At 45.5% G+C, this 14,261-nt stretch overlaps 1 protein-coding gene across 1 annotated transcript in view; it reads right to left on the reverse strand.

Annotated features, from left to right (window-relative positions):
• LOC136433977 (proteasome activator complex subunit 4-like) overlaps nt 1–14,261 on the reverse strand; it is a 38,289-nt gene that overhangs the window by 11,849 nt on the left and 12,179 nt on the right. Inside the window, exons 11-31 of the mRNA XM_066426613.1 lie at nt 13,850–14,033; nt 13,382–13,471; nt 13,198–13,262; nt 12,370–12,523; nt 11,876–11,974; nt 11,515–11,584; nt 11,115–11,182; nt 8,806–9,021; nt 7,755–7,912; nt 7,286–7,381; nt 6,244–6,302; nt 5,996–6,067; nt 5,688–5,743; nt 5,307–5,405; nt 4,815–4,877; nt 4,495–4,590; nt 3,656–3,784; nt 2,515–2,706; nt 2,010–2,143; nt 1,688–1,741; nt 1,075–1,204 (exon numbers count right to left, since the gene is read on the reverse strand). Coding sequence (XP_066282710.1) covers nt 1,075–1,204; nt 1,688–1,741; nt 2,010–2,143; nt 2,515–2,706; nt 3,656–3,784; nt 4,495–4,590; nt 4,815–4,877; nt 5,307–5,405; nt 5,688–5,743; nt 5,996–6,067; nt 6,244–6,302; nt 7,286–7,381; nt 7,755–7,912; nt 8,806–9,021; nt 11,115–11,182; nt 11,515–11,584; nt 11,876–11,974; nt 12,370–12,523; nt 13,198–13,262; nt 13,382–13,471; nt 13,850–14,033 — 2,284 coding nt within the window. The remainder of the gene's footprint in view (nt 1–1,074; nt 1,205–1,687; nt 1,742–2,009; nt 2,144–2,514; nt 2,707–3,655; nt 3,785–4,494; nt 4,591–4,814; nt 4,878–5,306; nt 5,406–5,687; nt 5,744–5,995; nt 6,068–6,243; nt 6,303–7,285; nt 7,382–7,754; nt 7,913–8,805; nt 9,022–11,114; nt 11,183–11,514; nt 11,585–11,875; nt 11,975–12,369; nt 12,524–13,197; nt 13,263–13,381; nt 13,472–13,849; nt 14,034–14,261) is intronic.

The following is a 14,261-nucleotide window of genomic DNA, read 5'->3' on the forward strand; positions in this document are numbered from 1 at the left end:
CTTATAATGTACAGTAGAATCCGCTTAACTGCACCACCCATTTGTCAGTGGTTTTGGTGCAATTATCCGGCTGGTGCAATTATGCGAAATTCCCAGCTGGACCACACCACCATGTTTTTTTCTCTTCATAGGCTGGATAACGCCCCAGAGTCGAGACTTACTTGACCTTAGTAGCTAACGTAACAGTTCTTGCGCTACCATACCTCATAGAACCAGCAAAATATTGAGTTCACAGTTCCAGTTTGATCAGTGACAGATCATTCTCCTTATAGCAGAGCCGAACCCGCGTACACCTCGTTCCGGCGAATGCAGGAAGTTTCTACGACGCGGATTCAGCTCTGCCATCACGTCAGCACTGCACCATCAAAAGCGACTGCTATGTCCACCTACGCGTCTATAGCCATTGCCGAGTCGCTGTTTGGTTTCCGATTGAATGTGACGGTCTTTTCTTATTGCAATAGTATGTGACAATAGCGATGCCGCGACGCGAAATCAAATTCCCGCGAACTTGAATGCATTCACAGTAATTAGACAGTCTACAGGTAGAGACCAATCTTTATTGAGCATACTGTCTGCCAAAGCGTAATGCCGCCTTTGTAGGCGTGCGACCTACCCCGTGACCCCCCCGGGACCTTCCACATGATTCCTATCAACATATCTGTCAATGGAGACCGCCTTCTTTCGTTACTAAAACAGTTTTAAACATATTGGCGGTATTTCGCCTTTACACCGGCAGGTATCGGCTCATTTGTACGACGTTTGCTGATTTTTAGAGCACCTTTTTAGTTAACTTGTCGAGGATTTTTTTTTAAATTTGGTGCAGTTATCCGGCATTGGTGAAAATGTGCGGTGCAGATATGCGGAGTCACTAACAATGCAGTGAATGGGAACCGGTTTGGGATTTTGGGATTCGGTGCAATTAAATGGAGTGTGACTTTATCCGAGGTGCAATTAAGTGGCTTCGTCTGTATAAGACAATACACAACCGAACATTCTGATATAAAAGGATCACTTTGCAGTTTGACTCGTTGCCATGGTAACAGAATGCCATCGCCACGGCAACAGAAGACCCACCTTCCTGACGGTGATGGTCTCGTCGACGAGTGACCTTGTGAACATGGCGACGGCGCGGGGCGGGAGGGGGGTGTCCCTGCGGATCTGCAGCGTCAGCATCCCGATGGAGATCTGCACAAATCTCCACCTCCTGGAAGTAAAGCAGTTACAAGGTTCAATCTTGAAGGTTCAAGAAAAATGGCGGATGCTGATTGAAAGCTTCCCAAGCTGCAACCTTTTGATGTGAGTACTAGTCTAGTTCTTTACATTAAAAGGTTTCAGGGAAGAATGTAAACTACATGTAGCTGTCTATCTAATATCTTACTCTTTACAAAATTGGAGTGGAAACAATGTTTGGCCTCCAGTACATCTTGTCCTTCATTGTATGTTTCAGGCTCTTTGTATATAAACAGTTTCAATCGGGTTCTTTAAGGTGAGGCAACCTACCATTCTTTTTGCCATCAGGAGACCATGACGTGATATGTGTCCGGTGAGTCTTAGATTGACTGTGCTTGTAAATTGCTGATTTTACACTTGTGACAGTGCCTTAGGCTCCTAATAGAAGTTTTCAACTTAAATGGTGTAGGAACACAAAATCAAAATAATGTAACTCACTGAGGATAGATGTACTTACAGTTTTCCAGACTCCAGCAGGTCTAACAAGGTGTTGACTAGGTCATGGTAAATGCTGAAAAACAGAAACACTGTTCATGTAACAGATATTTTGAAAAAAAAAATGCTCTTCTTTTTCTTGATACTGAACAACAACCCCTTACTTATAATTAGCTGGGGTAAAGCACTCAGGGGGTAGTAGTGCACTTATTGGGGCTTCTTTATGTAGTTTGCGATCTCCTCTCAGAACCTTTCCAAATTTTGCTCTTGTGTTCTGGTAAAGAGTTGTTTGGATAAGTTTTGGAATACACCAGATTGAGTATTTTGCAGTTCACCACACTTACTCCAGGGTTGCCTTGTTCCTTCTCTCCAGGTCCTTAGCAGCGCCCTCTAGCTCCTGTGTGGTGGGAGTGCAGGTGGGAGGGGGCTTCTTCGTTGCAAGAACTGCTTTGGCGAGGTTCACACAGGCTTCTGACATCTGGAAAAGGAGAGAAGTTCTGATTAGGTAAGATACACACATACAACAGGCAAGATTTCTATGCACATACAACATCTTAAAACCTAGAATTGAAGTCTAACAAACTTTTTTATAATATTTATGATCATCATGAATTATCACGAATTTATTTCCCAGTTTTTGCGGCGAATCATGACTCTGTGAATATATGTTACCGATATATCACTATTGCACTCTAGAATTGTTTCAACCACAAATTTAAAACACAGTGAAAACCTCCTTTTCCCTCCTACACCAAAGTTAAGTCCCAGAGACTTAGTTTTGAGTGAAAATAAATGGATTCATGGTAAATTCAAGTGGCCGGTGCTAGTGCTACACAGTGCATTCCTCACCTCTGACTGCACGGCGACCGTCTCGTAGTTGCGGTGTATTCTGTCGGTGACGTCCTCGATGAGCCGTTGGATGGAGGGCTTCTCGGAGTGGCCGGCCTGCAGCAGGGTGGGCCAGAGCTGCCGGATCACCGGGTACTCGCTGTGGCTGGCCAGACAGCAGCTTCTGGTACCCAGAAGGGTATACAGGGCACCCTGGAACACACATGTATGGGAAGTCACACACACAATAAACATGACTTCTTGTGATCCATGATTCTATGTTCGAACAGCCAGTCCCGTTCGATATAACGTCTACGTACTATGGAATCCTATAGTAGCATGTAGTATGTGCTCCCACCACCGGCCCTACACATGTATGAGGAATTAAGTTAAGTTTAAGGCCTGCATGAGGGTTGGCTACAGCTGCCAGCTCCTGGCGCCCAGCAGGACATACAGGGCAACCTGTATGATGGGTTAAGTTAAGTACAGGGCACCCTGGAACACACATGTATGAGGAGTTAACTTAAGTCTAAGGCCTGCAGCAGCTCCTGGTGCCCAGAAGCACATTAAAAACATGAGGGTCAGGCGTGACATTCACACGTCTCACTGATTAGGCAACACACGAGGGGTTAACCATGTCATACTACATGTCTCACTCATTTTGTAATACAGGCAGGACATACAGGGCACACTGCAACACACAAGGGGTTAAGTTAAGTTAAAGTCCTTCCCGCACTAGATGGTGGATAGGGGCGGCTGACCCATCTCTGTTACTGTACGTAGTCATGGGCCACACAACTTTGTGCAATCACTACAGCAGAGGGCTAGTCCACTGGTAGTGCAGTGCTAAGCAGAGGGAGCAGTAAATGTATGTGCCATTTCTTCAAAAGTCTTTAGTCTGTCATGCTCAAGAGGGACTTGGGGAGATGCTATCTCACTGAGGATGAACTAAACTGTACTGGACTTTGTATCAGTTGGGCAGGGATTGAACTCAATACCTACCGAATGAAAAGTGAACACTCTACTTAGTTGGCCATTGCACTCGCCACCAAAAGGGAATGGAACAATATCGATTCAAAGTCATTCATGTGTTCTAACCTACATGTATGTCAATGTGACATGCATGTAAGTTAACTTTCCAACTGAAATGTAAAGTGCCCACCTTGAACTGGTCATGTGTGATGTTGTTGTCATCCTTTAGGTAGGTAAGTATTGACGGTATCAGGTCCAGGTGACAGTAGGGGTACATCTGTAGGCAGCCCAGGAACGCCTGCTGAGCCTTTGCACGCACCTGAAGATGAGGACAGGATAGAGCAATGTACATCATTATCATTAGGTTAGGCGCAGGAGGTCCAGGAGTGGGAAGAAGAGGATAGAACATATATCATTTTCATTTAGTAAGGCCACACCAATTTAATTTCTTGGTTAACGGATTTTTATTTTCCAAAATAAATAAAAAATAGAAAAAAAAACACACATGAAAACAGAAGGCTGGGCCAGCCTTGTGTTTTCATGATTTTCTTTTTTCAATTTTTTTTTTTTTTTTAAATAAAAATCCCGTTTACCAAGAAATTAAATTGGTGTGGCCTAAGGGTGGAGATCAGCAGGTGACAGTAGGGGTACATCTAAAGAACGTCAGCCATGATTACCCCACCAAACACCAGTTAAACGAACAGCCTCTGATATGTAGATTACTCTTTTCATGACTAAAAATTACTGTTCTGCAAGGATAATATCAACTTACTGAATATTACATAGTGCCTTTTGAATTTTTTTGGTCAGGGAGGACTTCCACCACCTCAACCTACACAACGTGGGTCCACAGGACAGAGGCACCTGGCAAGCGGCCATCAAGCTCCCCCATCCATGTGCAAGCACGTCAAACCCCCAGATGATGGGGAAAAGAAGACATTAAACCAGATAGTGAGTGAGTGGTCACTTTTTTTGTTTGCTTTTTTTGCTAAATCATTCATAGACAAATACATTGCAATCATTGCTTACCTCTCCATAGTGACTTGTGGAGAGCTTCAGCAGGTCCTGCAGGAGTTCCTGCACCATGGGTGTGTAGGGGGCGTGCTCCTTATCCAGCACTCGCATCTGTAGTAAAGATACAGGTCAAACAAGTGTCAGTAACAAAACAGTACACACGGCTGTACAGGCATAGGTAACTAGCAATAAACTATATATATTACTCACATGTATACAGACATACAAGTACTAGTCATGTTAATACAAGAACACAATAACTGTCATGATTATATACATATAACAACACACACCGATGGAACCCTGGATACACACAGACAGACAGACAGACTCACCTCATGTTGCAGAGAAACTCTATCCACCAGCAGAGCCCTGATGTGCCTCTTCTTCCCATGAAGCTGCAGAAACGTAAGGTAAAAACCTAGTAGTTAGCAATCACATGAGGAGTGAACAGTCTATCTAAAGTGTACTGGAATAAAGGAAATGCAGCCTATGTTACCCCAAGCCACACATGTTCAAAACATCATCAAATGGAGTAGTGGTGTGGGGGTAAAAAACTAAGAAACTCATTTAATATGTACTTATTTTTTGGGTTGACTGACATGCAGCTATAGTAGCTCTACTAACCATTGACTATTATTAAGTCTTAGAGTTGCCTCCATTTAACTGAGGCTGGGTTCTCATTTTCACCTCATTCAAGTTAGGATGTTCGTGTAAAGTAAAGGGAACAACATCAGGGCATGCCATTACCTAGGACCTCTTGATTCTGGGTCAAACACTTTAACCATTACACCACACGATACCACTTTGACTGATTTATACAGTACCTTGTCTTCTATGGCCTTCTTCACCACAGTGAAGCTCTTCCACCTGCCGTCAAACTCGTGCTTCAGAGTTCCGTAGTAGAACAGGACGGCACTGTAGATCTGCATACAATACAACAAAATCATCAACGAAAATCATATGAACTACAAATGCAATTCTTGGTTGCTCAAAGGTTGCCGCCTTAGTGGAAAGGCAACAAATCGATTCCATAGCCCCACATACCACGATAAAACGGAGAGTGAGGTGAAGAGAAGTGTGAATACCATGATCAGAACATAGAAATAGAAATTTCAGCCAACGTCATGTTAATTGAAGCCAGCCAAGAAAATGATATTTTGCAGCTGCTTGAAGTATACTATATTGACATATATGTTCATTCTTACCTTGATAATGAAGGACAATGATTTGGTGTCATCCTCACTGTTGGTCAGGATGTGATCTGAAAAAAGAGTCAAAACAAGTTATTTAACAAAACTCAGCTGATGAATTGCATCGTTTAAACATTAATTGATATTTCTGGTTACCTAAGACTTGGGTACACATTCAAAGTTGAAACCCTCTATTTGGACATGAATGTTACCGAATGTGTAATAAAAGCGTTTCTAGATTAAAAGAGACATTCTGCTTACAAGTCAATTGCCTGAAAGTGTAAACTTCTTAGTACGATGTCATAGCCGTGTACAGAACTCACCGACTAGTTTCAGCATCACCTTACAGATGACGGCCCTCAGGTTCTCCCTCTGTTTCAGAAGGGTTTCAAACGCTGAGAACAAAAAAAATTCAAACTCAATATTTTCTACTCAATCATGATTTCCACACACACAAAAAGAATACACCAAAAACTTGAAGACAGTCATAGGTAACAAGATTCAACAATTACAACATTCTTATTTCACAACAAAAATTTGAAGTAGGGCTAACCAAGAGAATATAACTTACCCTCATCTTTTACTTTGTAGGTGTTGGAAAACCCTGTTAGTGGAGTTACACTCTTGACACTGTTGGACAAAGTTCAACACATTTACATCATGTCATTGAAGCTGACAACAAGGTAGTAGTAAGCAGTAATGTAGCAAACCTAAACCTGTTTACTAGTTGGACCCAGACACATGTACATTGTACATAAACTGAGAATAGTATACAATGTACAGTTACCAGGGCTCAAAATACTTTTTTCTGCATACATACACCTGTGCAGCTAGCATTCAAAGTAACCTACACCAGTCAAAGTTTGCCTGTACCGCTCAGACTATTCTCCAGAGAAGCGATCAGAGGAGCGAACAGGAGCTGGAATAGGATAGATTCCAGGCTAAGCCCAGGCTTCCTCAGAAGTCCTACAATATCAAGGTTAGATTTCTAATCCTTACAAAACTTACTATCCATGTCTACTGTCCCCCAGCCCTTAAACCATTTTCCCTCCCCTCCAGAACATAACACGGCGTACACATCGGTGCTCCTGGCAGGCTTTCTTACAAGTCTTACAATAACAAGACTAGACTCTATAAATCATTATAGGACTCTCTCACTATCCCTGCCTCCTGTTTCTTTTCAGGAAGGCTACTAAGAGTTTACTCCCTCACCCCTCCCCTCCAGAACAGAACATGTGACATACACCTGGGTGCCAAGACTTTCACACAAGTCTTACAATTGCATTTTGTTTTACTTCAGACCATTATAAAACTCTCTACTTATTCCTGACTACTGTTCACACTTACAGCAAGGGGCCCCTAATCCTAATACTACCCCCTTCCCTTCCTCCCCTCCAGAACAGAACATGTGACATACACCTGGGAGCCCAGGCTTCCTTTAATTTAAAGTCCTACAATAGTAGGGTTGCACAAGGTGGCACAAACCCTTATATAACTCTCTCATCATACTGTCTCCTAGACCTTAAAAACTCCCACCCCCCAGCCTCTATAACTCCCCCCTCCCCTTCAGAACAGAACGTGTGACATACACCTGGGAGCCCAGGCTTCCTTACAAGTCAGCTGTGACGTCCTCCTCCCACATGGGCATGATGGCGCCCGCCCCGATCAACCCGTCGTGAACGATCATCAGGGTACGCTGCAGCTCGTCTCTGGGGGAGGAGAAAAAGCAGATGTTAACAATGTAGTCTTGTGATTAGGAATGTTGACTTGGAAAGTTCTGGGTTCGAATCCAAGATGCTTTTCATGATAGGCAACTAACAATTAGTAACATTTGTGTTTCATTTTGTCAATTTTTAAATTTTTGCAGTGTCTTTAACTTCAAGGTGCTTCACCACTGTGAATTCATCACACCGTGAACATATGCTCCATTGCGTTACTTCTATTGTTTCAACACCTCAATCCTTCATGGGTTAATAACTCTGGTACTTGAAAGCATAATTTTTCTTGTTTTTTGAGCTGGTATTTAATGCGTAGTAGTTGGTACAGTTACCAATTCATTAGTCATTTTGAATAGGTCCTGACCTGGATAGCGTGATAGTTTCCTCGGTGTGCTGTTTCAGCCTCTCCAGTTCCGGCTGCAGGAATGTGTCCAGCAGGTAGAGGGCCAGCTTCTTCTCCTCCAGACTGGGTACATGCCAGCGCAGGCCCAGCTCAAACAGGTTCCCGGGGGTTCCCCAGTCCTGAAGATACACAGGGGGAGGTTAGCGTCTACTAAACCTAACCCTAACCCTAACCCTAACCCTAGCCAGCGCAGACCCAGCTCAAACAGGTTCCCGGGGGTTCCCCAGTCCTAAAGCAACACAGGGGGAGGTTAGCGTCTACTAAACCTAACCCTAATCCTAACCATAACCCTAGCCAGCGCAGACCCAGCTCAAACAGGTTCCCGGGGGTCCCCCAGTCCTAAAACAACACAGGGGGAGGTTAACGTCTACTAAACCTGACACTAAACCTAACCCTCCTTCAGACTTGGCATGTGCCAGCGCAGACCCAGCTCAAACAGGTTCCCAGGGGTTCCCCAGTCCTGTGGCACACAGCTTGAGCTTAGCTTAGCTGAGCTTACTTACATTCTGAAGATGTTTATAAGCTGTACCACTGGTCATGACAGAGAAGACAGACGCTATGTACAGTATTTACAGGTTCACTGTACCAGGTAAATTCCCCTAGCTCTTTTCGACAAGTACAATGAACAGTGGACCACATGTCCTATCCTAAGGACTGTGACCTTTTCCAGGAGCCTGCATGTCAGGTGAGCAACAAAGCTGGGATCTTAACTCCCAACCTCTTGGTCCAGAGGCAGGGTCCCTAACCAATAATACACACACGATACACTAAATGTTGTTTAACCTTTAGCAGACTGAAGTAGCCGTTTGGCACCCCCTTCTCTATTGATTACAGAGTTAGGCAGCAGGGAGAAGGTTAAAAGAGTAGTTTGCCCCTTACCCTGATTGGCTGGTAATCGCCGAGTGTCCGGTCAAAGCGGAAGGGCATGTTGCGTGACTGAGTTTATATCCCCCCTCATCACATTATCCAGCAATTTACCAACCGACTGAAACTATTCACAGCTGAACCTTACCCTGATCGGCAGGTACTCGTTGAGCGGGCGGTCAAAACGGAAGGGCATGCTGCGGTACTCCTGCGGGTACACGAGCGTCAGGGCGCGCAGGGAGTGTCTGAGGAGCAGCCCCGCCTGCTGGTACCCGTCCTTACAGGTCAGGTGCAGCGAACGCTTCAACACCGGCACCAGCTGGTCACGGTATGTAACGAGAGACAGGCCGTCACAGCGCACGATCTACAGGGGGGAGAGAGAGGTGCATTTCAGTTCGTTCACAGGTAGCTTAACCCGTCCTTACAGGTCAGGTGCAACGAACGCTTCAACACGGGCACCAGCTGGTCACGGTACGTAACGAGAGACAGGCCATCACAGCGCACGATCTACAGGGGGGACAGAGAGGTGCATTTTAGTTCATTTACAGGGAGTGTCGGAGAAGCAGTCCCGCCTGCTGGTACCCGTCCTTACAGGTCAGGTGCAGCGAACGCTTCAGTACAGGGACCAGCTGGTCACGGTATGTAACGAGAGACAGACCGTCACAGCGCACGATCTACAAGGGGGACAGAGAGGTACATTTTAGTTCGTTCAGAGGTAACTTAACCCGTCCTTACAGGTCAGGTGCAGCGAACGCTTCAACACCGGCACCAGCTGGTCACGGTATGTCACCAGCGACAGGCCGTCACAACGCACGATCTACAGGGGGGACAGAGAGGTGCATTTTAGTTCTTTCACAGGTAACTTAACCCGTCCTTACAGGTCAGGTGCAGCGAACGCTTCAGCACGGGCACCAGCTGGTCACGGTATGTAACGAGAGACAGGCCGTCACAGCGCACAATCTACAGGGGGGGACAGAGAGGTACATTTTAGATCATTTACAGGGAACCCGTCCTTACAGGTCAAGTGCAGCGAGCGCTTCAACACGGGCACCAGCTGGTCACGGTACGCCACAAGGGACAGGCCGTCACAGCGCACGATCTACAGGGGGGACCAGAGAGGTGCATTTTAGATCATTTTTAGGGAGTGTCGGAGAAGCAGTCCTGCCTGCTGGTACCCGTCCTTACAGGTCAGGTGCAGCGAACGCTTCAGCACGGGCACCAGCTGGTCACGGTACGCCACCAGGGACAGGCCGTCACAGCGCACAATCTACAGGGGGGAGAGAGAGGTACGTTTTAGTTCATGAGCGTCAGGGCGCGCAGGGAGTGTCGGAGGAGCAGTCCCGCCTGCTGGTACCCGTCCTTACAGGTCAGGTGCAGCGAGCGCTTCAGCACGGGCACCAGCTGGTCACGGTATGTAACGAGAGACAGGCCGTCACAGCGCACGATCTACAAGGGGGACAGAGAGGTACATTTTAGTTCGTTCAGAGGTAACTTAACCCGTCCTTACAGGTCAGGTGTAGCATACGCTTCAACACAGGCACCAGCTGGTCACGGTATGTAACGAGAGACAGGCCGTCACAGCGCACGATCTACAGGTGGAGAGAGAGGTGCATTTTAGTTCGTTCACAGGTAACTTAACCCGTCCTTACAGGTCAGGTGCAGCGAGCGCTTCAACACGGGCACCAGCTGGTCACGGTACGCCACCAGGGACAGGCCGTCACAGCGCACGATCTACAGGGGGGAGAGAGGAGTGCATTTTAGTTCGTTCAGAGGTAACTTAACCCGTCCTTACAGGTCAGGTGCAGCGAACGCTTCAACACCGGCACCAGCTGGTCACGGTATGTAACGAGAGACAGGCCGTCACAGTGCACGATCTACAGGGGGGAGAGAGAGGTGCATTTTAGTTCGTTCAGAGGTAACTTAACCCGTCCTTACAGGTCAGGTGCAGCGAACGCTTCAGCACGGGCACCAGCTGGTCACGGTATGTAACGAGAGACAGGCCGTCACAGCGCACGATCTACAGGGGTGAGAGAGGTGCATTTTAGTTCGTTCACAATTAACTTAACTCGTCCTTACAGGTCAGGTGTAGCAAACGCTTCAACACAGGGACTAGCTGGTCACGGTACGCCACCAGGCCGTCACAACACACGATTTCTGGAGAGGACCAGGTAATTTCTTTTGTCACACACTAAATGTTTGAAAATCTACGTAGATATAAATGGGGAATGTCTCTTGTTTCTGCAACTACAAATTGCAAATGCTACTGAGTGAGGGAGTGAAATGCTTTGCCTGGGTGCCATCCTAGCTAGTTTACCATTGCCCCCATATTCTCCCCTTACACTAGTTTGTATTCCCCCCTTACACTAGGATGGCATCCAGGCTATGAAATGTAAGCCTTGTAGTACTCTTGTATTGTATAATACAGATCTGTTTCACTGACAGGAAAGTTTTACTCACATCAGCCAACATCTGCAGGTTCCACAGCAGCTCATCATCCAGCTGCTCCTCCTTCTGAACATCCTCCGCTGTATGAGGAGGGGAAGGGCATTAACATGTGTTACTGGTTACTGAAGGATCCATAGCACAAGACCATATCTCTAAATCTGTGATGTTGCTTAAAAGGCTTTTATTCCAAACAGCAAAGTCACATTCGTCATAGGTCATCTTACAATTTTGATGCCGTAGAATTTTCCAGCAACCTGTGACAAGGCTGTAAACCAACCACAGACAAAAATCCAAGAGTAAGACAGCCTTTTCCATAACAAGACAGCTGAATTTTGCAGGCCACATGCATGACAATCACATGATCCCATCACCAAAGTTTGCAATCGGACAACGTATGTGATTGGGTCCTTACCTTCAGTTAGCTTCATGATGACCTGGGCACAGTGAGGTAGGAACAGCTTCAGGGTGTACTCAGGATGGGCCTGGGGGAGATAAACAGGAGATATTGTTGAAACTTGGGGAGGATCATACTAGACATTCATCATCCGTAACATCTGTAGTAAGCTAACCTTGAAATAAAATGAGACATAAAATAAATACCTCATAATACTACCAGGTACCCTAAGACCACCAAAAGGCCTTCTCAAGATTGTCTTGAACACTTGATATCTCAAGTGTGCACACCTCAAGGATTCTTAACAAATCCCTTCAAATTCATAATTTTTTTTTGCAGAATTATGAGAGTAGACTTTAAGTAAGTGTGTCTCTCTCACCTTACTGGCAGCCCTGCACATATTGGCTGCCATTCTGCCAGAGACTTTCGTCTCGAACATGTGGCTTGACGCAAAGTGGAACAACTTCTTGATGGCTTCCTGAAAATTCACAACAAATAATGAGTTTTTGTGTAAATTGGTTATCTCCTAACACATGCCCCCCAACATACTGTAGTCCCAGCAACATTCTACTAATTCTAAAGAATAGGGTTTTCTACTTAACATTTTCTTGTGTCTTTAGAAAATTCAATACAATTCAGGTAAGATGTAAAGCTTAAATACCAAGAGACGGCTGCAATTTGTATTTGAAAAAGGCAAAATGCTAGAGGTCCACCCTGACCAATGCACCATCTTGTGTGCCACCTTGCATAGTTTTAATTCTAGCACCATCATACTCTGAATTTCCAGGGCTGATGCTCTAAGGCTATGCCTGACCTGGTATATTGCATGGGATTTGTGTGAGGCTGGTGCAGAACGTTGAGGTGAGACCTTACCTGGTATATAGCAGGGGAGCTCTGTGTGAGGATGGTGCTGAACGTTGAGGTGAGACCTATCTCCACCATGCCCTCCTGGTTGCTCATCTTTTCCATGAGTGTGTCCAGCGTGGTTGTCTGCTCCAGGGTGCTGTTCTCAATCAGGGCAAAACACCTAGGGACGGGAGAGATGTGTTTAAACAACAGTGCACAGATAGGACAAAGATGTTAAGACACCTACAGTTGGGAGTAAGATGTGTTTAAACACCTATAGATGTGTTTAAACACCTATAGATGGGAGTCAAATCAAGACCACAGCATGTCCAGAACGGAAAACATGTCAAAAACAAGAAGTTCCGCTGCAGTGACAAGGAAAGCTGGTAGGAGGCCAAGAAGGGACTCTGACATGAGTGTGCTTACCACCCATTCAAATTCACTGTAGGCCATAGCACTATTTTAATGTCTTAGAAATTCTAATCAATGTAATCTCAATGTTCCAGGGTGCTGTTCTCGATCAGGGCAAAACACCTACGGGCAGGGGAGAGAAGTGTTGAAACAACATTACACAGATAGGAGCAAGATGCATTACGACACCTACAGTTGGGAGCCATATGTGTTTAAACATCTATAGATTGCTGTCAAATCAAGACCACAGCATGTCCAGAACAGAAAAACACAAAAACAGGGAGTTCCAGTGCAGTACCGAGGAAAGCTGCTAGAAGACCCAGAATAAAGACGCTGACCTTCGTCTTCCCACCTGTGGTTACCACCCATTCACATCCACTGCAGGCCATAGCACAATTTTAGTGTCTTAGAAATTCTAATCAATGTAATCTCAGCATGACTCACTTGTCCATAAACTGCATGACGAAGTCCTCAAACCCTGCAGTGGAGGAGCACAACTCCTTCTCTCTCTGAAACACAAAAATAGTCCTGATTGCAACTTTCAACATGTTCAGTGTAAGTCTACTCAGAGACAAAAAAAGAGAGAGACCAGCAGGTTCTTCAGCGCAACAAATGTGAAACCCCTTACCTCTGTGAGGTCTGTCCTTAGCTGCACCGCCTCGGAACAGTCCACTATCGGCACCAGGGTGCAGAATGTGGAAATGAACTGGAACGTGATCTGTATGCAAAGAGCATAACAAAGTCAGTTTTCTGTAAACCACCAGTAAACCACAACATTGTGTAACATGCTAGTATCTAGAGTCAGTGTTCAGAAACAAGTTTACTAAAAGTTTGCTTTCAACTATCTGTGTAAAGCAATGTCATGGAAGTGGTGGATTAACTCACTCATTGGCATTAAGACCAGTGCTGTGCGAAAAGTCAAATCTTTTCTTGTGTTGTGTTGGAAAGGTTAATCCAGCTTCAGAAGTGCTATCTATTTAGAACTGACTGCCAATCCAAAACCAAGCTGTACCTCTATACTTTATCAATATATGAGAAATGCTTAAATATCTGCTTCAATGGATCAGCAGCACTGACAAAGTGTACTCTATCTCACCATGCACTTGGCAAAGTCGTTGGGGTCGATGCCGGGCAGGATCATGAAGAGGAGGGGCAGGAGGTTGGAGGGGCCCTCGGGGTACCGCCCCACCTTCACCATCTCCCTCGCCATGGTAACCACGCAGCACATGGTCGCCGTCAGCTGGTGAGGCTCCGTCAACGTCTCCATGGCGAGGTACGTCCTGGGGTGGGGGGATGGTAATGATTATAATTTTTGTCACTTGTCATTGGAAAGATACTAGTAGATATTTGTAAAATCTAAAAGTACCATTTTTTCAAGCAACTTCGCTCTTCTGATTGAAATGTGGGAAGTTCAGCAAACAATTTCAAAGCTTTAAGATTTTTCAATTTCATGCAAAATGATCATGGTATTGAAGTCTGTCTGCTTTGGTTTGTCTGCCCTGTTCTGT

This window comes from Branchiostoma lanceolatum, chromosome 4 (assembly GCF_035083965.1).
Source record: "Branchiostoma lanceolatum isolate klBraLanc5 chromosome 4, klBraLanc5.hap2, whole genome shotgun sequence".
In the NCBI taxonomy this organism is placed as follows: domain Eukaryota; kingdom Metazoa; phylum Chordata; class Leptocardii; order Amphioxiformes; family Branchiostomatidae; genus Branchiostoma; species Branchiostoma lanceolatum.